The sequence below is a fragment of the Serinus canaria genome, chromosome 11 (genome assembly GCF_022539315.1).
Source record: "Serinus canaria isolate serCan28SL12 chromosome 11, serCan2020, whole genome shotgun sequence".
NCBI classification, from domain to species: domain Eukaryota; kingdom Metazoa; phylum Chordata; class Aves; order Passeriformes; family Fringillidae; genus Serinus; species Serinus canaria.
The window spans coordinates 10,020,810-10,047,841 of record NC_066325.1 but is presented as its reverse complement, the minus strand read 5'-3'; the positions used below and the strand labels follow the sequence as shown (position 1 = coordinate 10,047,841).

The following is a 27,032-nucleotide window of genomic DNA, read 5'->3' as shown; positions in this document are numbered from 1 at the left end:
TGGTTTTGTTCTTTGTTATATCACAGACATTTCAAGTCATTTTCCTAAAACATACTTATTTCTTTCAAATCCTGAAGACCAGGGTCAGCAGAACACTCTTCACTTGCTTCATAAGATACTGATAAGAACAAAGTGCTATTTCCCTTTTCTTGCCTAGAACATGTCCTTAGAGAGGATCAAGTGGGCTGACAATGAACATCTTCCCCTTAACCTTTCCTTTTCTTCTCACTCACAATTTGGTGCAGAACCCCAATGACTTCTCCATGCTTTACCTCAATTCTTGACTATAGTTGTATGAATTGTCCAAGCAGAATATGACAAGTTTTGCTACAGAAAAATCATTTATCTAAACCAAGCACATTCCCTGCCATGAATGACTAAGCCTTCACAAACTGGTAGCTCAGATTCTCTGAAGCCTAGAAAACATGCCAGGGAAACAGCATGTGAGATTGAGGGGCAACAACTTCAGTGCTTTGAGTCTCTTTGATTAGCACTCCCACTCTTTAGTCCCTTGGCTGCTGCAAGGCATCCCAAACATGTTAGCAAGAGATCCCTCCCTAGAGAAAAACAGTTTCTTCAAAAATTGTTAACAGAATCATTCTACATGTGAAATCATCTGTTCTCCTCCAAATACACCATAACCTATTTATTTTAATCAAACTAACACCATTAAAACTTCTGTCTTCCTACTGCCACAACTATTTTAAAGTCTAAGACAATGAGAAACTAGAAGAAAAAACAAGCATTGAAAGACATTCACACTTCAGCTACAGCTTACTTGTTGCAATGGTGTTTTATGTGCTTTTTGTAGCCTTCATCTTGCAACAGATGCTCTGGATTGTATTTTCGAAGCCATTCTGCTTTGTGTATATCAAAAGTGCTAGCCTGGGTCTTCACTTTTTTCCCTTTTCTTCCTCTAGGCACAGGAGCTGATAAGCCTATATAATGTAAAATATTACAGGTATAGATATAGATGCCAACAATATTGATAGTTCCCATATCCTATATAGGTATTGAATCTGCAGTGCAGACACACATACAGGTCAGTCTGTATGTGAGTCTTCTTGTGCCTCAGAGCATCTCTGGAGTACACATCACCAGTAACGACCAAGTGGAGAGGGGGAAAAGAGGAGTGGGCTGTCACCTACCATGAAACAGAACAGGTTCTTCTGAACTGGATTGAAAGCTCACACCAAACACCATTTGGGTAAGCCATCAAATCCAAGACAAAGCAGCAATGACATTTCTTTGCCCATCAGCTGAATTGTGTGCTCGAAATAAACCCCATTTATTTCAAGCAGAGAGGGCTTTTTGCTTTTTTTTATCCTAGTACCACAGGCACACACATGTGAAGCTGTTTAAATCGAGAAACACATGAAGTCCTTACCAAGGTGGTTCTGTAGCTCTCGTGTCTGCCCATCCTCTGTTGGGGTGATGAGATCCCATATAAAACTCTTTATTTTCTCATCCCCTCTGTAGTGAACAAGGCAATAGGCTAACAGGGCTCGGCAAATGATCTCCACATCCTGCTCATTCAGCTGCCTCTTGAAGCGGCCATGGGACAGAATTTCTCTCCATCGGCCCCACCTAGTCCAAAGTGAAACACAAATCAGCACCTGGAAGTGAAACACTGGGGTAGCTACAGACTTCTCTTACAAAAGAGAATTTTTCTCTGAAATACTTAGCTTTTAAACTTTTTCTTTCAGCTTAAGTTACTGAGTAGAAATAATAAAGTAACATTTGCAACATTACTCCACCTGATTAAAATAGAGTTTTAAACAAGAAGTGCCTCTTGACAAAAAATATGGATGATTGTTTTTAACTTCAAAGACACAAAACTGACGGGAACTCATTCTGACAAGTATGCTGTTATTTTTCTTTTAAGATGGGTGACAGAACACCTAAGATTTGATTTCCAAATCAAGTTATCTGATTTCAGTATGCTTAAAATAACTGGTTAGATTCTCAGTTCCTATTTGTGCCTCACAGACGTGCAAGATGTTCTACAATTATGAAAATCAAGTTACCTACGAAAGCATTATTTCAGACATTTTTTAAGGAGCCTTGAGCCTCCCTGCAGCACTTACTGTAATGATTTTTAGAGAGACTCCTGTAGTGCCCATGTTAAATGCTGTAATCTCATTTGAAGAAAGATTTTCACCCTTCTTTCTTAATGTTTCTTTAACTGCAAATTGTCAGGAAGATTTATTACAGGGTGCAAGATAAATTCCTGTTCTATAAACATTCTCTGCACACACTCCAGGTCATTGCCAATACAGAGTTTTGTTACTCCACAAAACCAATTTACTACATGGAAGTATTTTGAAAAGCCTTGAGAGAATGCAGAAGGATGTGCACAATACCCATAGACCAGCAAGTTCTTCTCCACACGGAAGCACTCTGTCCTTCCATAGCCATTGGAGCGGTCACACGGCCGGCGCAGCTTGGGCTTCTCGTCACCCTCGCTCTCCACCTCAGACAGCTCTGCCAGCTCATCCTTTGTGGCACTGAAGGGACGGGTTTGCTTCCTGATTCTTGGGGTATCAATGACAAGGCTGTTCTGCAAAATTGCAAACAAACCTTGTGAGAGAAACGGTTGGTGAGTTTTTCTCAAGTACACAGCTCCAGTTCAGAAACAATTCCTATCTCTTGTCATTCACAGCTATTTCATGAGGACACTCAACACCCATGGAGCAAGTAAAACACTCTGTGGTATTCAAGGCAACAAAAAATGAGTTTCATATGCTGATGTCAGTACACTTGTTACAAACAACACAGTGTATGTCATCTGAACTGAACACTCACACAGACTACTCTGCAGTCTTTGTGAGAGAAAGGGGGCACTGAAGCTTTTATAAATCAAATGCATGGGGAATGTCTTCAAGTACAGAATGCAGATTTCAGTATTGTAAAATTTATGCAGGTTTTAGTCACTTATTTTACAGATTCTAGTCCAAGATTTACAGACAAAGAAATGGGGCAATCAGAGTAATTCCACACTTTCAATCATGTTTAGGTCTTTAACAAAAAGCAGAAATGTCCAAACTTTTTATTGGACAGGACGGAAACCGGAAATACTCCAGCTATCAGCAGGCCTACTGCTCCTGCACAAATAAGCCAGCACAAAAAGTCTGATTTGTTGAAATATTAATTGAAAAGCACCAGAAATCCCATACCTGGAATTTCAGAATTCAACAGCAGCACATGCTTGAAATAAAATACACATTAAAGAAATACTTACTCTACCACTGATAGCATCAATATCAATTTCTGCTTTTTTGGCCCATTTCTGCCAGAAGTTGGGATCATCTAGAGAAATATCAGTCCTGTTTCCAGATGCAACAAAACTAGCCTGTAATACATAAAACTAAAGCTTACCAACATCATACATCAAAAGTTTGTAGTTTGTCTCTGCTGCAAAGATTGCATGACCTTATTTCATCAAAAATCTCCCAAGCAGCTGTTAGGACTTTAGAAGTTACTTACACTGCAAAGCAACTCAAAAGCTCTCCTCCCCCTTAATTTTTAAAAATCAGATCCATAATATATCTGAAAATCTAATGAACTTTTATGCACCATCAGGAGAGAAGAACATTAAGCAGCAAGATTTTTCTACTTCTAAATCTGAATCTAAATTACTTGAATGGAAGAAAAAAGAATCTTTTGAAGAGGCTTATCAGCATTTGGGGATTTCATCTCAGGCAGAAGTACTCACTGGAGGGAAATTTCAAAGGGGTGTTTAAGCTGCCAACAATCAAAGCCTGAGTGCATGGAATAGGCTTAATTTCAGAAGGCATTTAAAAAACCCTGATACACTGCATTTGGGAAAAGAGTAAATACATATAAAAATTTCTAACTCTTCTGATAAAAAGACAGTGATGATGATCTTTAGAAATCTATTTCTTATTTAAGGCATAATCAGCAAGATATAAGAAAACCTAAATAAACATATAAATAAATAATATTTTAAATATTGCCATTTAAGAATATAAATATACATTAACAATATTTTAAGTCATCTTTTTTCTTTGCCTTTTTAATTCTTTTGGAATTCTCACAATTGCATTCATGAAGTGCCCACACCCCAAGCTCAGTTTTACTGCTTGATATTTTACACTCTCAGCCCCCTTCCCATGTACATATATGTATCTCCACTCACTGCTATTTTAGGACACCTCTTATTTTCCTTCTCCAATTCTTACCAAAAAAGCTCAACATTCAAAATATATCCTTTGTTTATGCATTTTTAACATTATTAATTATTGCCATATATGTTTTCCCCTGCCCTTAATGTATCTAAATACAACCAGATCTATAAGCAAATTTGTTTCAATATTCTTGGCTAATGCAGCTGATCATATCTCACACAACCCCCAGCATTTCCCAAAGCAGCACAGATCCATTACTCATCTTTGCTCAAGCACACTCCTTGCACCTGGCCTTTACAGATTCTGTCTGTGGCAATCTGACTTTTTATGTGCATGTTAACAGAAGGGTACAGATGCAAGAACCCAGAATATGCACCTCACACACAGCCCCATGAAACACAAGAAAACAGAACTTAAAAGTAAGGCCTAAAGCTCTACAACATGCAGTCACATTTACAGCTCCTCACTGTCACAGAACACCCTGCTGCTCTGCACCTTGGCAAAGGTGGAGCCTCTTCCCTCGGACTCGATCGTGATGGTTTTGGTCCGACGCTGCAGGATCTGGTCAATGTCTTCCTCACAGAACTTGGAGCCTTCATCCTCCTCATCCATTATGGCACCATAGGCACCTCTTCGAAGCAAATCTTCTATTTCTTTTTTGGACAGTTGTTGGATCTGAGCAAATAAAATCAGGTTAAGACAGTCAAGAAAAAAAATCCCCGAAGTCTTTTCTCTTCCTCTTTCCCATCTTTCCACAACCTAACTGTGCCTTATGATCTGTAAGCCTAAATCTGGAGTGTTAAAAAGCTATGAGAAAAGTCTAGCTGGTAGCTGAAATAATAAATTAGGTGCTTACAGTACACATTTTTGAAAGTATGCCTCTTTTTAAATTGAATATTCTGAACACCATGATGTGCACTTTTTAAAAAATTACCTGTTCATACTTATATTAAAGTAACACATTATCTTAGTATGAGAAAATACAAGGAAACAAACTTTTTTCCTTGTTTTAATACTTTGACATTATCTACCTTGAACTTTATGAGGCAAGAAATAGTGAAAGATTTATCAGAGTAACTGACTGGATTTAAAATTATACCAGCTATACAGCTAGTTCACATCAGAAAACAGAATGGAGATGCAAATGACAGAAAAAGGGAAAAGTGGCAGCTTCTGTAATTTAAAGTAATTCCCACATGATTACAAAAGCAAAAGGAAGGTTATTTCAGGAAATAAATCTACATACACCACCAACACTGTTTTCTCTTCCACTCATACTCTGCAAGACAGCCTTATCCAGTCCCAGTTTCAGACTTGCTCTGTCAAACATCTCTCTCTCATAGGAATTCCGTGTGATCAGTCTGTAGACCTTCACTGCTTTGTTCTGACCAATCCTGTGGCATCGGGCTTGAGCCTTTGGAAGGAAGGGAAGAGAGCAGTTAGAATTCAGACTTGCCTAGGAATAGCATACTGATCTTTTAAAAACCTGTTTCTGCTGTAGCCCAATCCAAAAACAGGAGCATGAACTCAGAAGGATTCAACATACATTTAAGCAAAGAGAAGCTATTAGACATTTTCCACAAAGTGAACAGTTTTCTAAACACAGTGTAGCAAGAAAAATGCAAATGAATGGCCTGTGCTAAATGCTCCTGACTGGTACTTCCCTTGCAGTAACACCAGATAAAAAGACCTGCTAGCTCCTAAGTTAGCTGATCTCCTGATACAAACAGTAAAGGAGTTGCAACTTGAGAGTTATTTAATTTCAGCATCCAATTCCTAGATTCTATTAATTCACTTTCTCTTAATGCATATTAATCCTTTTCTGTATATTGTGTTTCAACTGAACACCTCTATTTCCATAAACTGTGTTAGTCAGTACATGCAAAATATAGCCCCAGGGTTCACAGTGTCATCAATTCTTAAGGGTTTTATCACTGACTTCACCTATGCTATGCTGCTCAAAAGTAACTAAAAGAAAACCTCCCAACCAAATGAAATCTCTTCTGAACTGAAGGTATCAAAAAACTTGAAACACATGCCTTAAAAACATGAACGTGTCAAAACTACGTGTGTTCAAACAGAGACAATATTCAAAGAGATTAAATTCTTATCCACCGGGTTTAATTAGGGCTCTCTACCACTCTCAAAGAAACCTACCTGCAGGTCATTTTGGGGATTCCAGTCAGAATCAAAAATTATGCAGGTGTCTGCTGCAGTCAGGTTGATGCCCAGGCCCCCGGCCCTGGTGCAGAGCAGGAAGACGAAGCGATCCGAGTCGGGTTTGCTGAAGCGGTCGATGGCCGCCTGCCGCAGGTTGCCCCGCACGCGCCCGTCGATGCGCTCGTACAGGTACCTGCAAACAGCCAGACACAGCACACGCCTTTACTAACGGGTCTGCAGCTCTGAGAGGCTGTGAACAGCTCTGCTGCTCACAGACTTATTCTGTGCAGAGAATGAAAGTGATAAAAGACAAACTCTGATTAGCAGTAGGTAACATAACCACGAATCATGTCAGAACTTGCAGAGCTGTAGTACCAAGGCACATCAGCAAATCTGAACACTGAGCATTTTAAGACAAGTTCTTCTGCATTTGTCCACTAAGCAACTACCTGATTATGCCTGTATTAATTACTTACTAAAACACACCCTAACCTGAAGTCCTCTGTGGACACTCAAGCTTTTCATGTATTATCCTTGGATCCCTGCCTAGGGTCACATAAGCAGGACAGTGGACTCTTGTATTATATACCAGATTGCCTGAACACATTAAGGATAACCAAGAAATCAGCAGAAACCAGAACTTGGTGAGCTGTCATTGGACAAACTGCATATTGATTCTGTAAAGATTAAGAGAAATGGAACAAAAATGACATAACAGCACCTTTAAAAGTCTTTATCAAGGCCTCCTAAACTCAACCAAGCAAATTTCCAAGCCTGAAGTAAAACTGTCATTTGTTACCTTTGACAATTACAAAGACTGCTTTGAAATTTCTGAAATCAAGAAAAATGCTTAAAAAGGGAGCAAATACTTCTGTACTCTACACTGAGTAAGAAGCTGAATGTGCACCCAGTAGTCAAAAAGCCTCACAACCATTTTTCTTCTCATCAGCTATAAAATGGCACAGCAGATAATCCACAGGACCACAGGCATTCTGGCAGGCAGCCATCTATCTCCTACAGGCCTGAATTCTGTTAAGTGCTGAGTCTGATCATGTGTGCACTCCAACATTTCTAATCAAATGGCAGCACATAGCAAATTTCAGCTTCTGTGGATTTCAAAAGATTCCACCTGTAGATATGATTCACTGGTCTAAATGTAACATCGTTGCAGAAAAAGGAACATTTTCCATGAAGAATTATAAGTATCACTATGAAGTTAAAATTAATCTTTTAAAATCAAACAGAAACTGTTGCACTCCCAGTTCAAACAGACAGCTTTAATATAAAACTATGACTGAAACAAATGTTAAAAGAACCTAATATCCAGTATTCCAGTATCCACTGCAAGAAGGCTTAACATTAATAATTTTTGGTTTTCAACATGTTAACTCTGCATTACTATGATGTAGTTCACTGACAATTACATACTTCAAAGCAGTTTGTACATTGCAACACTGGTAAAACAAGAACTATGCCTTATTAAGGATTTTCAGGTTGATACAGCAACTACTAATTGTAACCAAGTTTAAGGTTTTACGCAATTATTTAGTCACATGCTCAAAAAAGCATTTAGTTTCCATGGAGTCAATAGTCTGTAATAATAGGAGGGTGCAATTACACATGGTGGCAAAAGCCAGCCTAAGGAGCAGGTTTTATGGCTGGCAGTTCAGTTCTGCTGCAAAATTCAAAGCAGACAATTTAGCAAAGATAGGAAGAACATTTTCACTTTTACATTAATAAAAACCACATCCTCAGTTGTTTATTACTTTGTGTTTATATTCCTTTGGAAGCAAGGAGCTGTATCTTGGACCAATGTGGTCCCAGATCAACACTATGTAAGTAAAGAACACATTCAGGGCTTCCTGGGGTTTGGACAAGCAATGGTAAGCTTGAACTTGCCTGGCTTCTGACAGATGTAAAAACAGTATATACATAACTGAATGCTTAATGGAAAAGGTAACAGACTGAAGGCACATGGTTCACTCAAATTGGACAAGCTCTCATTAGTTTTTCTATGAAGTTTTCAATTAGTTGTGAACAAATGATCCCAGAACACAGTTACACACTGCTTAAGAAACAAAGAAAACAGAAGTCCCAGCTTTGGTGGGCTGCTGTCATTAATCCTGAACTACCATTCACACAGAGCAATATACCACAGGATAGAGAAGATGAATGTTACCTTTTATGTATAAGGTAATCCTCCAAAATATCAAGGCAGCGCACCATTTGAGAGAAGATAAGGACCTTGTGGCCTCCTGCTTTCATTTTTGGAAGAAGCTTATCAATAAGAACCAATTTACCAGCAGACTGGATCATTGCTTGCAGGTGGAAGTCAGGAGCACTTGGACTATATGTTTCCTTAAACTCTCCAAGGATCTTCTCTTCAGCACCTATCAAAGAATGTATTTTCATATCTATGGATGTATCTGCACAAATATCTCCACATTCATTCAAATCTAAGTTACCAAGGTCAGTGCTGTACCCTAAATATCCCCCTTTAGGTACTGATGGAGACAGAACAGAGATCTGGATGGATCTGAAGCCTAAGCAGCAATATCTATTTTTTCAGCTTTGGAAACAAGTCTTAAGTTTTTAAGCAGAACACCACAGAAAAACACCTTGAATGAGGTGAACCCTCATCCTCCAAATTTCAAAAACCGAAATACTTATTCCAGAGTACTGTAAAAAACTACTAAAAAAAAGTTCTTATGTCTTTGTGATATTTTAAATGGGTCATGAGTCTTTGCAAAAAAACCCAGTATTTTTAATACTACTTCTGAAATCACAGCCAAAACTTTTGGAGTGTAAAGTGTATTTTCTTGCAAGTCAGGAAAAAAATCAGTTAATAGTAAGTGAGAAAAGCAATGAAGACTGACAGAGATCATATCACTTGAAAGAACCATTCATTAGACCTACAACTTCTTGTTTGCACTGCTTTTAAAGAGCTGTACCATTTCCATGAGATAATTGCTTCTAAATGTTCTGTGAAAACCTACAGAATAAGTTCAGGCTTCAGGCCTCAAATATGCAAATATCTCACAACTTTGTCTTGTATCTATCAAAAAAATGTTTCCACCTAATCCAACCCTTGGAAAATCTGAAGAAAACATTGAAGAATTATTACAAAATTCTTACTTATTTTAAATAAAAGTAAAAAAATACGTAAAAAAAATCCCTAGTCCTTATCCTGTGTTTACCTTTGATGAGATAAGGGTGATTACAACACTTTCTGAGTTCCATCATAGTGTTAACCAGATTGGGTACATTCGCCTGCCCTGCTCCTTTGGATAAGAAGGCAAAATTTTTCTCCAAAATTGCTCGGTAATATTTCTTCTGAATATTAGTTAGTTCTACTTCTATTATGGTTTCCTCCTTGGGAGCCAGCTTTTTTTCTACATCTTCTTTTAATCTCCTCAGCATCATGGGTTTCAGGATAGCTTGTAGTTTCTGAACCTAAATGAAGCACAACCATTTGTTGGAACATGAAAAAAGGTAATACTGTAGCTCAGTGAAAAGGCAGTCCCTCCTGAACTCTAAAGCTCAGATGAACTCATACCTGTTCCTCTGTTTTAAGGTCTCCAAACTCTTGCATGAATGTGGATTCAGCGGGAAAACGCAATGGTTCCAGAAAATGGAGGAGGCTAAATAATTCTTCTACTGTGTTCTGCAGTGGGGTACCTGTTAACAGCACTTTATGCTCCTAGAAAAGGACAAAAAAACCTTGCATAACCTTATCTGCACACATTTGCAAAAATGTTTGTGTTAAGTCTGAGCATGAAAACCTGAAAACACCAGTTGTATGTGTCACTAAGCACACAGGTAATTCAAATAAGCAGATTTATTAAAAAAACACCAGTAAGTATTTCTAGTAGCTTTCCTTTAAATTTTCTCTTCCTACATCTGTAATGAAGGAATGAGTGAACACTTCAACTTAGCCCATAATATTCACAGATTTATAATCCTCCCTCTCTACAGTGTGAAAAATATACACTGAGCATGCATCAGAAAGCAACTCAGAGGACTTCTGAGAACACACTGGAAAGTAATAATGAAGCAATAAAAAAATGCAAAACTAGTCATGGTGCATCTGATACATGGTAGTATCTGCTTTTAAAAATCTTTAGCTGTATAAAATAAAATTTTAACTACTGGCCTAGACAATCTGTCTATTTAAAATTCTACCACTTGCATGCTTTTGTTGTTAAATAACTTGCTTAAAATACTTGCTAAATTTTAACACATTGCACAAAAACTAAAGCAAATTTTAAACGATATTTTCATCCTAATCAAAACAAAAACTGTACAACAGTATCATCAGAAATAGACTGTGCTAACAGTGAGAACTTGCCACATTTTGTTTGATCACAAATATACCAGCATAAGCTATCAAAACCACATATGTTTGAAGAGTATCAGGAATAGTTATCCCTCAAGAAACACTGCTTGAGAAGTCTTTTTGGACATGTAAATAAAATTTTTAATTTATTACCATACTATACTGAACTAAAATCAACCCCAAAAAGTGAACTATAGTTACTCACAAGGTTCATTAATTTTAGTCCTTCCAAAAGTTTGCAGTTTTTGTTCTTGAGTCTGTGAGCTTCATCAATAATAACACAGCGCCACTCAATTGCATTTAACTCTGGACAGCCACCCAGGATCATTTCAAATGTTGTGATAATGGCCTGGAACCTGTAGGTACCTCGAACAATGCGGCCCTAGAAATTCATCAACACACACAATTTGTTACATTCCCTCCCATCTGCTCAATGTACACATTTCCTTGTTGAAATTTTGCCAGGAGCCAGACATTGGATTTTACATTATAAATTGCTTTGTCATGACACTTAATAATCTTTGTAACTCCGTAACTAATACTGAGGAGTAATTATTCATGGACCCAAATCCAGTATTATCTAAGCAACAGAAAAAATGTAACCCCTTTTAAATTACAGATATAACCATCTAACAGAACTGTTTCTGTTAGAAAGGTGCATGTAGATAAAAACCCATTTTTAAAGCTAAGAAAATCTGAAAGAGTGACAGGAAAAATTCTACAGTTGATCAATCACAATACATGATGTTAATACAGTTAGCAATCATACAGTAAGTAATCACAGTATTACAGGGTAACTAAATGAAAACTTTTTACTCCATTGATCTCACTAGGAGAACATGTTAGGCCTTCAGCAAGGCAGCACAGAATAACTCATTAGGCAAACAAGATGTTATTTTGATATTTAGCACTAATTAATAAAAAGTTCTCAGCTTTATAAATTCTGAAGAAATACCATGACAATTAAACAGAATTATTTATGCACAATACATTAAAAAAAGAAAAAAAACCCTTTTTAAATAGTCAGGTTTCAAGTTTTTCTCATGTCATTTAATGGTGTGTATTTCAAAAAATCAAGTTCAGACTGCACACAGTTAACACCAGCAAAAGGAAATTAACAGCTTCATCAAGGTAGCAGAGCTTAATCAGTATTATTTTTTTTTCTCCCTGCTCTTCAAATTCAGGACCCAACTGCAACCATCTGTGTACACTTTAATCTCCACCAGAGTACCAGCGTCACTGCCATTCAATTGCAAAATTACTCAGCACAGTGAAACAACACACACATCTTGCTGCTAACACTGCCACTAAATTTACCCGGTAAGCATTTGCTGAAGATGCTCAAATGTAACATCCTGGAACGTGAAGTGACTTTCACCAAGATAAAAAGACAGATAATGTCAAGTGTCCTTGTCACTGCCGCCACCTGAGCCATGTTTAGGGTGAGTTATTGCACACCAGGGAGGTTCCCATACCTGGGAGTCCCTGAAGTACATCTCATACTGCTGAATCATCTGCCTGCTGATCATGCTGCCGTGGTACACCACCACGTTCAGGTCAGTCCACGTGCGGAATTCCCTCTCCCAGTTTGTTATTGTGGAAAGCGGAGCTATGATCAGGAAAGGGCCTCTTATACCCGTCAGGAGGATTTCATACAGGAATGTAATGGACTGAATGGTTTTACCAAGGCCCATTTCATCTGCTAAAATACAATTTCGCCTGAAAGCAAAAAAAAAATATTTGTTACTATCATCAAATAAAGTACAGAGTCGAACGCTGTTAGTAAAATGAACAATTTACAGAAACAAAGCTCAAATATACCAGTTTACAAAAACAGTCAAAGCTGAGGCACTGCAAAAAGATCCCTGAAAGCATTCCCTGGTTACGGTGAAAGAATGTGCACAAAACCTTGGTCTAAATCTTTGCATCAGGTTTAGCACTGTCAAAACCTGAGAACAGAATGTTCCGTGAAGTTCTCCTACAAAAATATTCCAGAAGTATTCTTTTGGGACTACCTTTGCCCTAATTAAAGGAATTTAAATTAGGCAGGTTTCCTACATGCACATTCACCTTGACAAAACTGCTAGAAATTAATGAAGAATCCCTAGAAATCACACACAGGAAGTATCCCAGCTACGCCCACATGAAAGGAGTGCATCAGAGCATCATTAACAAATTTCCCTTTTTGATTCCAGAGCTACACAGATGCCTATAACTTAATTACTGCATGAAGCACCACTCCATGCTTGCCCTCAGCCATACATTCTAGCCCTTCACTCTGTTTGCAGATGTCACACAGCTCTGCACTGCTCCAGTGAGAATTAAAATCAGATTTCCTTCTGCAGATCAGTAAAACACATGGTAAAATGCTACACTCACTGCCATCATCTCTATGAGGGATGTGCAACTGGTCCTTTGGAAATACAGCAAGCAGAAGATACATTAACAGAAAATGAACTTAGAGAAAATACATCATTCTGGGAAAGGTCTTCCAAGTGACCATACTTCTGTTCATAACACATAACATTAATGCACAGCAGTTAACTTCAGCTTAAAGTACAGATAATGCAATTATTTACTAGTCTTACTTTTGAAGAGAGGTAACTTTATTATACTATTTCTAGCAATCATTTTGAAAGATGCAAGCGTCTACTAGTTTCAAAAACTGTGAAAGCTTGTGCTTTTGTTGGTTTTGCTTTAATTTCCTCATAGCCATTGAAAATTTATCCTCAGTTATGTGAGCTGCATTATTTTAATATTTCTGTTAATTTTTGTGGATAAAACATCCTTGCACACCCAAAGGTAGAGAAATTTGTTCCAGTTACATCCTTTTAGCTATAAGCAGAGAAGCTGCAATAAATTTAGTTAAAAGAGTATTCATCCCCAGTAAAAGTGATTCACTCCATATTGTTTAAAATCTACATTAAAAAATATTCCATGCATATACCTATTGTACCAGTTGAACAGGAGCCAGTTAAGTCCTTCCAGTTGATATTCCCTGAGCTGATTGCCATTTTTATATTCCCTGGACTGTTCTATCTTCTTCCAGGAGTTTGGAGGTGGTCGGTCCTTTAAGGGAAAGATAAATATAGGTACAGATTGATACTTGCTTTATTTTTCTAGAATATCTAACCCCACCATTTTGTGAGTGTATCACTTTAGATTTAAAATGTTGTTATTCAACTTTAAAAGTGAAATGTCATTGTTAACATCACTTACTAATTAATAGTCTGCAAAAATCTGAAATTTGTATTTATTTTTCTCTACGATTTGCTATTTTTAAAATTTATTTAAGTCTATATGATAATTAATTTAGGCAACTGATTTCTGAAAAACAGAATACAAATACTTTGGCAGGAATAATAGGGCACACAAAATCATTTATATATGAAATTTCAAGACCACATGACGTCTGGCAGCTCTAAGAACAGGCAGCTGACCTACAAGAGAGCCAACTGAGTACTGGGATTAACAACATCCCTGAAGTCTAAGGCAGCTCTGGAAGCTGATGCTGAAGCAGTCTGGACATACACAGTTACTGTGATCTTGTCCTCTCCCTCCTGCACTCACCCTGCACTGCTGATCACTCTGGCCCACTGCCAAAGCATGAAGCCAGGACCAGCAGTACAAAAAAGTGAACTTGTGAGAGCTTTAGTGTCCTGAATAGATTTCCCCAAGGGATCTGATCAGAACAGCATCAGCATAGGCAGGGTCAGGAGACAAAGGCCAAGGCAAAACAGAGAGAGTACCAAGGTGTATCACCTGCAGGGCCCTCACGAGCTAAGGAAAGCTGGGAGACTGCATATAAAATATTTACATATATACACAAACAAACACTCAAGTTCCCAAGCCTGGAGCCAAAACAGCCTGGCCTCTAGTTTAACAGGTGGAATCAAGCAGTTTTTGACTGATACTAGGTAGGATTCCAGCAGAAAACTCTTCTGACAGCTCCTGCATCCCAACGTGAACAAACTCACACATTCAAGTGAAGTAATTTTAGCAGGAGCTTTTCTCACCAGCTGTACTTCCCCCCCTCCCTCCCCATTTCCCAGCATTTATAAAAGCTTGCATTCACTCGAGACTCATGTGGCCTTATGTGGCAGCTCTGAATTTTCCATGTGAATTCTCCCTCTCTGCACTGCCAGCGTCAGCATCACCTGAGCCCAGGTCTGGGCGCAGCAGGAGCTGTCCCTCCCCAGCAGCTGTGGCTTCCTCCCCTCTCCTACCAGCTGCCATCTGTCCACTCCCCCACTCCTGGAGCAGCCATGCTCCTGCTTGCAGGGCTGCAGTCAGCAAATAATTTCTTGTAGCTGCTGGAGCCTGAAGCAAAAATACTTGTTGCTGATGCTGAGATGACTGTCAGTCGTACAGTTGCGCTTTAATCATCTTTTTCTCTCACAGCCAAATATGGTAAGAGAGGTATAACAGCTCTTCTTCCCACATGCCAAAATGTCAGGATTTTAAATAAATACTACAAAAATGAACTCAATATAATATGAAGATGTTAATCGTGACTACTGTCATTATCTGTAGATGGAAAAACCATTAAAATAAATTCCAAAGCCTCCAAATTAAAACACTGTGCATATTTAGTTATGTAAAAGAAGTAAGAACAAGTGTTGTACTACACCACGCAGGACACATGTCCTACTCTGACAATGACATACAGGACTTGAAATAGAACTATTTTGCTTTCTCCTGCTCTAAGAGACAGAAGATTGATAATTTCAAGATAAAACACATTTCCCAATTACATTTATTTTCTTCCCTTCATCTAGCTCTTTAACAACAAGAAACATAAAAGCAGGAAAAAAATACAGAACCTGTTTGACAGATCTCATTTGCCAATTCCCTTCAGTGCTGAAGCACAAAATTTAACTCTCTTCTCTATAAAAGGGTGTTAACACGTCATCCTGGATTCTGCTCATTTTAAAGGTGCTCAGTTCTGTGACAGCCAGTTTCAACCTGTGGCTCACTGCTCAGTTAGAAACTCAGAAAGTCACAGCACTTCAGGTTTTTTCCCTAAGCAAAAATCTGTATTGTTTCAGAGTAACAACTAAGATAAGAATATTTATCTATGCCTACCTGACTGTTTTATTATTCCTAGGTAACAGGGCACACAGACACTTTACACAGAATGTCAATAAGCCTTATGTTTTAACACAGGAACTTAAAGTTGGGAAAACTAAGTCAGATTTACCAAGACAGACAAGTAAATTAGATATAATTTTACCAATCTCCTTGAGTCAGGCCTGGAAGCTTGCAATTGTTCAAATTCTTCTATTTTTGCTTGATCTACATCTTCTTTCAGCTCCCACGTACTGTCTTCATATGGCAACGAACACCATTTTACTAAATAGTAAATAACAGGCTGCAGAAGAAAATTCTGAATGTTATCAGTTTTTAATTTAGTATACAGACTGTTAATATGCCTTACTATTAGATTAGCTTGCTTACACAAGAACTGGAATCAAAATCACATTTCTGACAATTTTTTTAATGTTCCATGCAGATTCCTGTTATCTACCTATTTATTCTTGGCTCCCAACACTCTGCCACTTTCTACAGACCTCTGGAGTGCTTTTCAATCCTTTTTACCCACAAGTAAATCTTGTTTTAGTCTAAGGAAAGATAAATTGCAGTATTTGTGTTATTTGTGGAAATTGGGCAGGGTGGCAGAACTAACTACAGAAGTGCTACACTCAGGATATTTCCTCCCCTCTCCAAATCATGCTACCTAGGCCTAAACCAGAGCTTTAGAGCTCCTAAGCCAGAGGTCTTATCAACAAAACTGATGAAGCTTTACAGGCCTGATGAACAACATACAGAAAAAATGGAACCAAAGTAGATCATCTTACTTAGATTCAAGACGAAATAAACATTTAAAATATTTAAAATATGTAAATATTTAAAAACCAAATAAAGAGTCATCCTTTCAGAAGCTGAGGGGAAAGTCTTATGACAACACCTTTTTTCTAAAAATTTAATAATGACAAATCTGCTGCATACAATAAAAAGTCATTCTAACTCTCGACTCTTAGGAAGATTAATGCAGAAATCACTAGGTAAAAGTGGGCTCATTTTGCTATCCACACAAGCAGAATAAGCATGATAGATATTCCAACAGCCTTAATCAACAACTTTCTTCTCAGTCTTTGATCTCCACTTTTCTAAGTCTTTCTGAATTTTGGCAATTTAATTGCTTGACTTGCTTTTCTGTTTTCTTTTTTATCTCAGAATATTTTTGTTGTGTAACAGCTTTCCAGAAGAGGTACTTTTATATTAAAAAAATGAGTTTTGAAAAATACAGAAGGAATGGCTCACTGGTGGCTATCAATGCACTTCAAATCACTGGCTGTCTAAAGCTTTTATTACCAGTGACCCCATGCCAACATCAGAGAGACAAGAGAGTATATGGGATCAGCCTTTTGATGGAACTCACAAGACAATTATTGAACCTGGCATTTATGTCAGTCAATACCTAAGCTTTGCCTACTGTGACCTATTAATACTAATAAAAATATAAGCTATTAAATGCTGACTTGTCTTTCAAATCCACAGGTAGCACAGTAAAGGACAAGACTGTCATGTCTCATTACAAATATTACTGAAGCTTTAAAATTGTTACAGTGTTACTCTGAGATCTGATAAAATTACAACTGTCAAACACTACCTGGAGCTGTACCTTCCTGACTTGCTTTAAGACATACGTACCTCACCAGTGTCTTTGTCTTCACAAAGAGACACTTCTAATACCCGGTCTACTTCAACATAGTCAGGATTAAAAGGCTCCTCTTCCATCTGCAGTGAAAGATGAATAGAATCAGAATAGAGGCAAAACCAGTTGGTATTTGGTAAGACTTGGTCTCATCATACACAAAATTAATTTGGTAGTTGGAAATTACTGAGGTTTTTGCACAGACCTTAAACTGCACACCAGCCCCTGCACACACCCCCTTGGTTCTCTTGGGCAACCCTCACTGGAGAGGGATTTGACACCAGATCTCTGGGATAAAGTGCTGTCTTGTGGAAGTCCTAGAGAAACCAGCCACACTGACACAATCCTTCCCTCCTTACCACTTCTAAGTAGTTACTCAACCAATTCACTTTTAGACCATACAAGTCAGGTTAGTTCAGTGACTCCAGAAGACTTATTCTTTAAATTACATTAAATAACCCACCCCCTGCTGCAAACAACACCAATGGCTCATTTTTAGTTTCTAACAATCACCTCTTCCATATAAAAGCAAACTACTACTCCCAATTTTACAAGAAGGGGGAAAATAAAAAAGCTAATTTAATTTTCATTTCATACTCACATCTGCAAAAAAGTGAGCTCGTTGTGCTTTCCTTACTTTGAATCGCTTTATTTTCTGCTGGATTCTTTTATCCTTTAAAAGCTGTTGTTCTGTGGCCCACTCACAGTGGAGATATGAGCTAAAATCACAGAGATTGACATTAACACATTGGTGAAAGCAAAAGCTTACTATCTATTTTTAATATACAGTTAAAATAACAGAATCCACCACAAAGATCAAAGATGTAGTCTTCCAAATAATCATCTTGCAGCACCTAGTCAAGGCAGTGGTGGAATCTGTGAAACTCCACAGATTGAGCTGGAATCTGTGAAACTCCACAGATTGACAAATTTCTTTCATGTGTCCCAAGAAGAGAAACAAGCTTATTTCAAGTGAGCTTAAACAAGTCAACTTTAAAATCTGACCCCTCTACCAGACAGTACCCAGAGATATAAATGACTTCATATATTGGATCAGTTTTTTCCATGTCTCTCCTGGGACCATCTGTCCAGGCAGTGCTGGAGCACAGAGCTCAGCCCAGGGGGAGCTCAGGAGGAGCAGCAGAGCCCGAGGCAGAGGAACCTGCCCTGCCTGGGCTGGGACAGAAGCTCTGAGGCAGAACCAGCAGCACCAGGAGCTGCAGCATCTATCTGTCCCCAGGAGAGACTTACTGAAATTACATCACAGAAGTACACATATTTCTTCCTCACACCCCCTTTTTAGAATATTTCCATCATTTTTTAAGCTTTCTAAAGATATGCTAGAAATAAGGCACAGCTGTGGATTACTCATTCTCAGAAAAAAAGATAGATTTTGCCCTTTCAGAAAAATACAAGGTAAATGGTATCCAACAACATGTGGATGCAGTCTAAAAAAAATTACATTTATTATAGTAAAAATCAGATTAAATTATTCATATATGTAAAATTTCAAATAAGCCTGGATTTTCAGCATCAAGAATTAAGTAATGACAGAAAAATAGATATGAAATTTATAATAAAATATGGAAAAAGTTGTTTTTCTTCCTGAATTTTTTTTGTTTTCTGCTTTTGATGTAAATTCATTTATATCACAGGTTTTTCTTTCTTTTTGAAACAATAAATCCAACTACTACATCAGCATCTCCTAAATTCATGACACTGTAAATCTAATCTAGGTTCACAAAACACCTCTGATTTTAATTCATGAAATTAAAACTTGCCTCAGGCATGTAGTCTCTGCTTCTCTAAAAAATTCTGTTGTTTGGTAAATAAAGGCTGCTAGCTTATTAGACAGTGCTGGTTCCACAATCCTCATAGTTTTAAAATTATCACTACCATATCATAGATTCTTAGAAATTTAAATTGGTTAAGAAAAATCTCAATCCATGACAAAATAACCTTCAAGCAATACAAACCCTGAGTACATAAATATGATACTAAACAGTCAGTCAACACATCCAATGAAACAACTTTTTAATACTTACTAGTTCTTGTATTTTACAAAAAACTCCTCTGTGTCTACTGTCATCCCTGCAGATATCTGGAAAAGGAAATTCAGAGGAAATGTAAAATGACAGACACCCCCTTTTTCAAATAAACTATTTGATCCCATGACAATCACTTACTTCTTTCTTTATTACCCTGGAGGATAAGATTTTGTCTACAATGGCTGCATCTTCTTCACTTGGATTTTCCTACAAACACATGAAAACAATGATATTATAAAACTGCAGCACGTGCCCTCTCTCCTAGGCTTAAAACCTTCAACCACATGTGGCTTGTCAGAAGATGAGCAATAAAGGTAAATTTGACCTCCACCAGCAGCATTCCCTAACAGGCTGGGAGTAAAATTAAAAATCCAGAAAGGGTTATGTGCAGAATTACAGCAAGTCTGGCACTTCCAAACAGCAACAGCTGCAATGCTCACCTGGCAAACACCCTCAGTGCAAGCACTGGGGATTCTGCTGCTTGCCAGACACTGTGAATGCCCTGCTGAGTTAAACTGATGCACTGGACATACCCAGAACTCAGTTAGACACAGCTGGAGAAGAACTCTGACGGGTGGAAAAAGAGAAAAGAAACCCTGCATGTGACAAACTCAGTCTGATCCACCCACTCTGCACACAGGCAACAAACATGCTGTGGAATCAGAGAGAGGAGGCTGTGGCTGAGAATTGCAGCAGGGCTGAGATGAGGCACAGATGGGATTGCATGGCTCTGCCACAACTGGGGCTCTGGTCCCAGAGACAGAGGTGATCTGTACAAGCTGCTTGCAATAGTCAGTCACCTTCCCTCTTGTCTGATTTGTTCCCAATTATATCATCATTCTCCTTCCCTCACAACTTCTGGCACTCTTTCAAGCATCTCATAAACACTTTTTTCCTGTTTCTTCCCTGACACTCTGTTTCCCTTGAATGGCTCGACAGTAAGTTTGAGTCTCCAAGTTGAACAGTGAAGTGTAAACCTAAAAGGGTTGTGGGGAGAGGAAGAGTGTCCTTTTAAATACCTCAGAAAGCAGAGATCCCCAAAATAATTTGATGCTCCTGTAAGTCATGGTAACATTAGAACAGAGCTTTTTCATATGCCTGTGCCACATAAAACATTACTTGAACTATACCCATCCTTAGTCTTATTCTTAATTTCAATTAAGTCAACAGATGTTTGGAACACAAAAAAATAGTAAGAAGTAATTTCTTCCAGTTTTCAAGATCTTAGCAGAATGTCACACTAAACTGTGGCTTAGAAATAATAATGTATTCCAAGGTAGGAGTTTTATTCAGTGAACTGCCTGAGACAAAGTTCCCACAGACCAAGCCAAGTTTTACTTACCACAAATAATTGTAAAGGCTGCTCAGCAGGTAAAGGGGCAGAATTCTTCTTGATTTTAACAGAAACTTTAGCTGCTTCTTCTTCTGATTGTTTCCCTTCTCCTTCTTCAGAGTATTTTTTCCTTTTAACTTGACGATTTGATCTTCTCTTCTGCCATGCAGGAGAAAGGAAAGAGATGGATGTTTTACCCAAAATTTCCCCTAACCTGAGCTGCATGTTCTGGGACACTCTAAGCAATACTTCAGCTGTACCTACAGCCAAAGGTCAACATCTGATAACAAACATGAAATAAAATACCTCTGTAATCCACTTATGTTCAATTAATTAAATTGTTATTTTCTCTTTCATGTAAGCATACAATACTTTTATTTTTAGGGTTCAAAAGCAAACATGAAACACTCTTTTCAGGGTATAGGAGCAAAGCTGATACATAACAGATCTTCCACGAGCATTACTATTTCAACAGTGATTTCCCAATGCAGTGTAACAGCAGAGTGTTACCATCCACTCCAGCAACAGAAGGGAAGATATAAAATTAGCTGATGTGTCTCTACTAAATGGTGCTATACAAAAAATTATGAAGGTTTTCACTAGATCATATTGGTCAGATTGCTGATGAAATCTGACATGATGGCTAATAAAGTCTGTCACTTCGTTCATGTCTGTATTTTCTCCTTCATCTTAATCGAGGCTTGTTTAACAGCATTACACAGCTTACTTTGCAGTTTCTCTCTCTAACCTTCCATTCTGGTTTCTGCAAGAATCTGAGGACAACAAATTCCAGCTGAAGAAATAATGTTCAGTCAAACAAAATAATTCCTTCTCACTCACAGTTTCAAATACTTAAGATTATTAGGATATTGCATAACATTTCCTAGCCCTCAGTACCAACATGAGACAATGTCTATTTAACTGTAAGATTAATTTGTAAATTGGATTCACTGGATAAAAATAGCAGTATCAAACTAGGCAGCTAACATTTGAAAACACTATAATCTGCTTTAGAGAACTGATCATCACAAAAATGAAAACAGCAAAAAAAAAAACCAGTCTCTACAAAACAAATTTATTATATTGAGCTACAGAGAAAGGGGTATTTTTGTGCAAGAAAATCCACTGCAGGTTGCAATGTTATATTACTCTGCAGTACTCAGATGGGAGAACAAGTAGTGAAGAGGACAAAACCCTAAATCCTGTGGTCACAATGGCTTCTGCAGAGCAGCTATTAAGTAACAGTGAGATTGCAGCACAGGAACTTTTCTTCCTGACTGCTAATTCAGCCCCTGCTCTGGCTGGTATCTGGTAAATGACACAGCTGTACTTTAACTACATTGCAGAAACTGAGCAGTAACCTACAGGTAAGCACAAGTTCAAGAGGGGCCGTGACCATTCCTCCAGAGAAGCTGCAAAAATGAAGCTCCTCCATGAGCCTTCCACAGTTATGTAGATCAGCTGTTCTTCCATAAATGTGTGTGGTGTTAGGTGTTATCACCATAAGGAATTTCTAATGTAAGGACACACTAATGTCACATTATACTTAAATCAATAACAGTTTGCTGACAGAAGTAGGTTTAAAAAAAAAAAAAAAAAGCCAGGTAACATGAGCAATGCAAGATTATGTAACTGGCATTTTCAATTCTTCTCACTATGTCTTTTCTTAAAGTATGAAGTGATTAGCAAAACATCAACATATGTTCTCCAACACATTAATACATAATCTGAGCTGTTTGGAAAAAAACTTTTGTATTTCCCTGAGTTGAGAACTAAGGCCATTAACAAATGGCTCTAAGACAAAAAATGAAGTAGCACCACATATTAAAAATGAAAACAATAGTTTGAAAAATACATCTATTTAAGGAAGACACTTGATATGAAACTAAGCACGCAAAATGAATTAGGGGGAAAAAAGGCCTAAAATTGCCCCCCAGAGCTTGGAAGCAGCTATTTGCAACAGAAATTTGAAACAGTTCTTTAAATATAAAATCATGAACATATTCGAAAACTAAAGAGAAAATGAATTAATGAAGTAGAGCAATTTATGTCTTTCCTGCTTCTCCCCAGTTCCTTCAAAGAGAGCAGGGCAATGCTGTGACATCCTGCAATAAAAGTTATTTCCCTCTCATGCCACTCCTGATTATTCCTACCCTCTTTTCCCTTCACACCAGGAGCAGGTGATTTCATGATACACCCAGGAAAGAACTGATCTTCAGTCTTTCATATTACATTTCTTGGCCTATAAATTTATGTTTACCTGATAAAAGAACACGACTGAAAAGTTACAGATCCTTTCAGGTAACCTTTCCCTAGGACAAGCTATCACTTCAGTTAATGAGAAGTCATTCTGGGAAATGGCTCCTGATCCCTTTTCCCCTCCAGCATTACTATCTGTGAAACACCAGAGGGCAATTCAGTATCTCATAATTGTTTCTTGACAACTATCATCAACTAATGCAATTAATTTTTATTCAACAGCACCTTATTTTGAATACTGATTTTGCCTCTGTGGATGAAATGCCACAGGATAAAAATCTGTGCAGTTCCAATACATAACCTTACCTTACTGGAGACTGCCCTAAAGCAAGAAGTTCTAACTCTGTTACTAATGCAAATATAAATAGAATATAATCTCTTATCAACAGTCCATGTGTGTTTGTGCACGAGTTTTAGGAATAATTAGCTATGTTACTATTATTTCAGGGCAATCTATGAAAAAACTGCAGAAAGTAAGTTACAAGAGAGCTATTCCTCATGGGAATGACTTGACCACTTCAATTCTTCATTGGGCACTTCCTTCAGAAGTATTCCACAAGCAACTAGAGCCTATCAGCATATTGATCATTGCTTCCTTCAAATCCAACACTGCAAGAAATCTGTTCTTTAAGTTTCTAAAGAAGCAAAGCTCAGGAAAGAAAAAAACACATTAAAGCTTGAAACAACCCTTTTAAAAGTTCTCAAAGAGCCAGCTTCACTGAAAAAAGTCCTGTCTGTTAGGCAATCTCTGCATTTTCCACTCAGCCAAAGTAAGGATCAGGTCTAACTGCCAGCTCAGTGTAAGAACTTACAGTCTCCAATCTATGGGCTTCTGTACTGCAATGAAACAGACACAAGCAGGGCACTGATGTCCTGTTATGGAAAAGGGACTCTACCCTAGAGGATGTTCTGATTTTAAACTGAGAGAAGTGGCTGCTGATGAAAAGCTCTACCTGTGAGATACACGGAAGTGTGAGAGGAACTGTCACTGCAGCCAAGGAAGTGTAACTTTCTGGAGACAGGTGAAAAAAGATCTGTAGACATAACACAGAAATTTATCAAGGAAAAGTATCAACTACTTACCTGTGAGTCTTCATCTTTCAGTGGGCGCTGCGGAGTCTGCTTAGCATCAGACAATTCATCTGAGGATTCGTTTTTCCTTTTCTGCTTTTTGCCCAGTGTGATGATCAGCTTTCTGTCAGAAACAAAACCCCAGCTCCTGAGTGAATGCTGCACACCAGTGTGTGTAACTTCAGGAGCAAATCACGAGCAATTACCATATTCTCAACATAAAACTCAGACAGCACCACTGTCTGAAAAACGAGTAAAGGCTCTCAAATACCTTACAGCAGTTCACTAGTGTTAGTGAGCTTCTCTATCACAAATTCCTAAGTATCATATACATTTTAAATCTTTACATGACAAACAGAAATACAAAATCCAACATTTAAACCAACCAACAGTGGTAAACTACACTAAGTTAGCAGAGACACCATCTGCAGACGACAACACTAAATGATTTATCATAAAAATTTACCACTGCAAAATGTAGTTTCCCTTACTTTTACTTAGAAAAATCAAATGTGGAGAAAATCTAAAAATCACCCAAAGCTGTCTGACATGCAAAACTTTTATGCTTAAATAAGTTACTCAGTGGTAAAAATAAGGGAATTGAACTAATCTTTTTTTTTCCTTAGGGGGGAAAAAAACCCAACAAAGCTATATCCAAAATCTGGTAGTTTTATCTGCAAGTAATCTTAGAACCTATCAGAGCATGTTAAGAACCATCATTGTGCTGAATAAATTAGCTAAACTCTAATGAAAAAGCACTAATTATTCCTCTGTTTGGATTAGAAATTACACTGTAAATCATCAGATTTGTTTCTAACTAAAGGGTGTAAAAATATTTTTCCATATTTGAAATGTGCCAAACACACTTTTTTAAATGTGTTTACAGTGGCATAATTGTAGAATGACAAACTATTCAAGAAAATCACAGAGAGCTGTCCTAAAATATATATTTCATATGGTCTCTTGTGATTAGATCTGTAACAGAAAATGAGGGAAGTGTTCCAGCATACAAGTGCCTCTGCCCTGTTACAAACAAATTAAGCACAAGATTTTAGTCTTTGTACACACAATACATGTTATTTTACAGCAATATAACATCAAATAAACTGGTCACTTGATGAGAACACTGTTGGTGGGAATGTAATTGTTGAAACAAAACTAACTTCTTTTGGCACGTGTTCAAACAAGAGAACACATACATATTTACTATGGCCAGACTCACAGCTCATGTGGAAGACAAGCATGTTAAATTACCAAAACATTATGGAAAGTTTAGGCAACATCGCTTACAAAAGACTGCAGGTCTAACTTCAGAAGCAATGAATATTGGCATGGCTCTTCCATATTTAGTCACTGTGTATGTTCAGTGGAAAGGCTAAAAAACCCCAAAATCAAAAAAGATTTTCCACTCCAATTTTTTTTTTTACTTTTAGCACAAAGTGAACAGCACTGATGGATGCAGGTTGAAATGAAGCTGTAGTCAGCATAATCACAGAGCTTCTTGTTCACAAGTAAATTCTGGTCCTTGGCTTTTCATTAGGTGTTCTCAGTTTAATTATTACTTAGAAAACAGGTTTCATAATCACAGGAAATAATTTCAGCAATGAACACACTGGTTTCCCTACTGCCTTCAAGGTTAGTTTGAGCATTTTTTCCCCACATTTTTCAAGCTCTGATTAGGAATCATCATTCTTTTTTTTCTTGGTTTTTATTTTAAGACTTGTATTCTGGGGTATTTGTCCAATGTGACACTTTCTAGTGATGGACTTGGATAATCACTTTTTCCATTTTTATCTCACTTTGTTTCATAAAATGTAAGTGTTACATTAGCACTTGTCACTAATATGTCAAATCAGCTAATATATTCCAAAACGATGCAGACGAGGCACATTGTGATTGACCTTCTGAAGTTGTTGTTAAAAGGAATTCTGGATGCTAAAATTTAACATCCATTTAAAGGGAAACCTGGTAAACTTCTGAGTGAGAATTTCCTAGAAGATCATTCATGAAACAATATCCACACCCCCAGGTCCCTGGGTTGCACCTTCAGGGTTTGGAAAAATGGCAGGAAGTACCAATATATGTTTTCCCTGCTCTTAAATTCTTTCAAAGAAAAAGGATAACTGAATGTTCTTTAATCAAGCAAGTGTTAAGATATAAGTCAAGCTGGAAGAAGTCTCAGGAAAACCTGTGGTTCCTACTCGAGACCAACTTCAGAGCTCTTTTATGTTGCTCAGCCCAGTTAAGTTCCACTTATCTCCAAGGCTGACAGCTGGTAGGTACCTGGGCAATCTGTTCCAAATTTTGATCCTCTTTTGTGAAATGGTAGATTAAAACAATTCCTAAATGCAAGTTGCTGTGTTAAATATTTGTATCTGTGCAACCACAGCTCATTCTCACTTCATGCACTGTTTACTATTTTAGGCTCAAGAGCCCTTTAATATTCCAGAAACACAATCTTAAGGGATATAGGGTTTCTATGGGTTCTGAATAACTGAGGATTTTAAGGACCTTCTGTTTTAGATCATGGGGTATTTTGTGATTAGACTGCTCTAGCTACATCTTTCCTTGCAGATTTGTTCCCCTCCTTTTCTCAGTTTTATTCCCTCCTTGGGTTCCCCTCTTGCTCTGCCCCTCCAGCCTTACCCATAATATTCCGTTTGTCAGCTTTCATGTCTTTCTTTGAGCTTGCATTCCCTATCCCCAGTACTTCACAAGCTTCTCCCTGAAATTTTCTGCACATCTCTGCATGCTGTAGATCAGAATGTTTCTTCCTCTAGATGGATATGGTGCCAATGACAGGAACAAATGCAGTTTTACTTCTTTCTGATCCAGTGCCCAGAATCACAATGCTCCTTGCTATCAGAAGTTGCTGCACAACAGTATGGTGCTAAAGTCATACATTTCTATCAGTAAAAATGCAATCTGCTCATATTTTGGCCAAAAACTTCTAAAAAAA

At 37.8% G+C, this 27,032-nt stretch overlaps 2 protein-coding genes across 9 annotated transcripts in view; one reads left to right on the top strand and one right to left on the bottom strand.

Moving 5' to 3' along the window:
• The window catches only part of AKTIP (AKT interacting protein), a 1,131,926-nt gene that overhangs the window by 54,718 nt on the left and 1,050,176 nt on the right, over positions 1 to 27,032 (top strand). The window contains exon 9 of one of the 2 annotated variants that reach the window (XM_050978824.1): positions 9,610 to 9,652. The exons of the other annotated variant lie outside the window; for it this stretch is intronic. Coding sequence (XP_050834781.1) covers positions 9,610 to 9,652 — 43 coding nt within the window. Of the gene's footprint in view, positions 1 to 9,609; positions 9,653 to 27,032 lie in introns of those variants that run through there. 2 annotated transcript variants of the gene reach the window in all.
• The window catches only part of CHD9 (chromodomain helicase DNA binding protein 9), an 85,269-nt gene that overhangs the window by 18,186 nt on the left and 40,051 nt on the right, over positions 1 to 27,032 (bottom strand). For all 7 annotated transcript variants that reach the window (XR_007778545.1, XM_050978811.1, XM_050978810.1 and 4 more), the window contains 20 exons: positions 24,086 to 24,197; positions 20,753 to 20,902; positions 19,549 to 19,617; positions 19,408 to 19,463; positions 17,964 to 18,081; positions 17,359 to 17,445; positions 15,878 to 16,015; positions 13,592 to 13,713; positions 12,120 to 12,363; positions 10,850 to 11,026; positions 9,865 to 10,008; positions 9,506 to 9,761; positions 8,488 to 8,698; positions 6,306 to 6,501; positions 5,395 to 5,562; positions 4,644 to 4,823; positions 3,242 to 3,352; positions 2,364 to 2,560; positions 1,388 to 1,587; positions 779 to 938 (listed from right to left, as the gene is read on the bottom strand). Coding sequence is in view for 6 of the 7 variants with exons in the window: in XM_050978811.1 (XP_050834768.1) it covers positions 779 to 938; positions 1,388 to 1,587; positions 2,364 to 2,560; positions 3,242 to 3,352; positions 4,644 to 4,823; positions 5,395 to 5,562; positions 6,306 to 6,501; positions 8,488 to 8,698; positions 9,506 to 9,761; positions 9,865 to 10,008; positions 10,850 to 11,026; positions 12,120 to 12,363; positions 13,592 to 13,713; positions 15,878 to 16,015; positions 17,359 to 17,445; positions 17,964 to 18,081; positions 19,408 to 19,463; positions 19,549 to 19,617; positions 20,753 to 20,902; positions 24,086 to 24,197 (3,096 nt within the window). In the remaining variant the exon portion in view is untranslated. The remainder of the gene's footprint in view (positions 1 to 778; positions 939 to 1,387; positions 1,588 to 2,363; positions 2,561 to 3,241; positions 3,353 to 4,643; positions 4,824 to 5,394; positions 5,563 to 6,305; positions 6,502 to 8,487; positions 8,699 to 9,505; positions 9,762 to 9,864; positions 10,009 to 10,849; positions 11,027 to 12,119; positions 12,364 to 13,591; positions 13,714 to 15,877; positions 16,016 to 17,358; positions 17,446 to 17,963; positions 18,082 to 19,407; positions 19,464 to 19,548; positions 19,618 to 20,752; positions 20,903 to 24,085; positions 24,198 to 27,032) is intronic.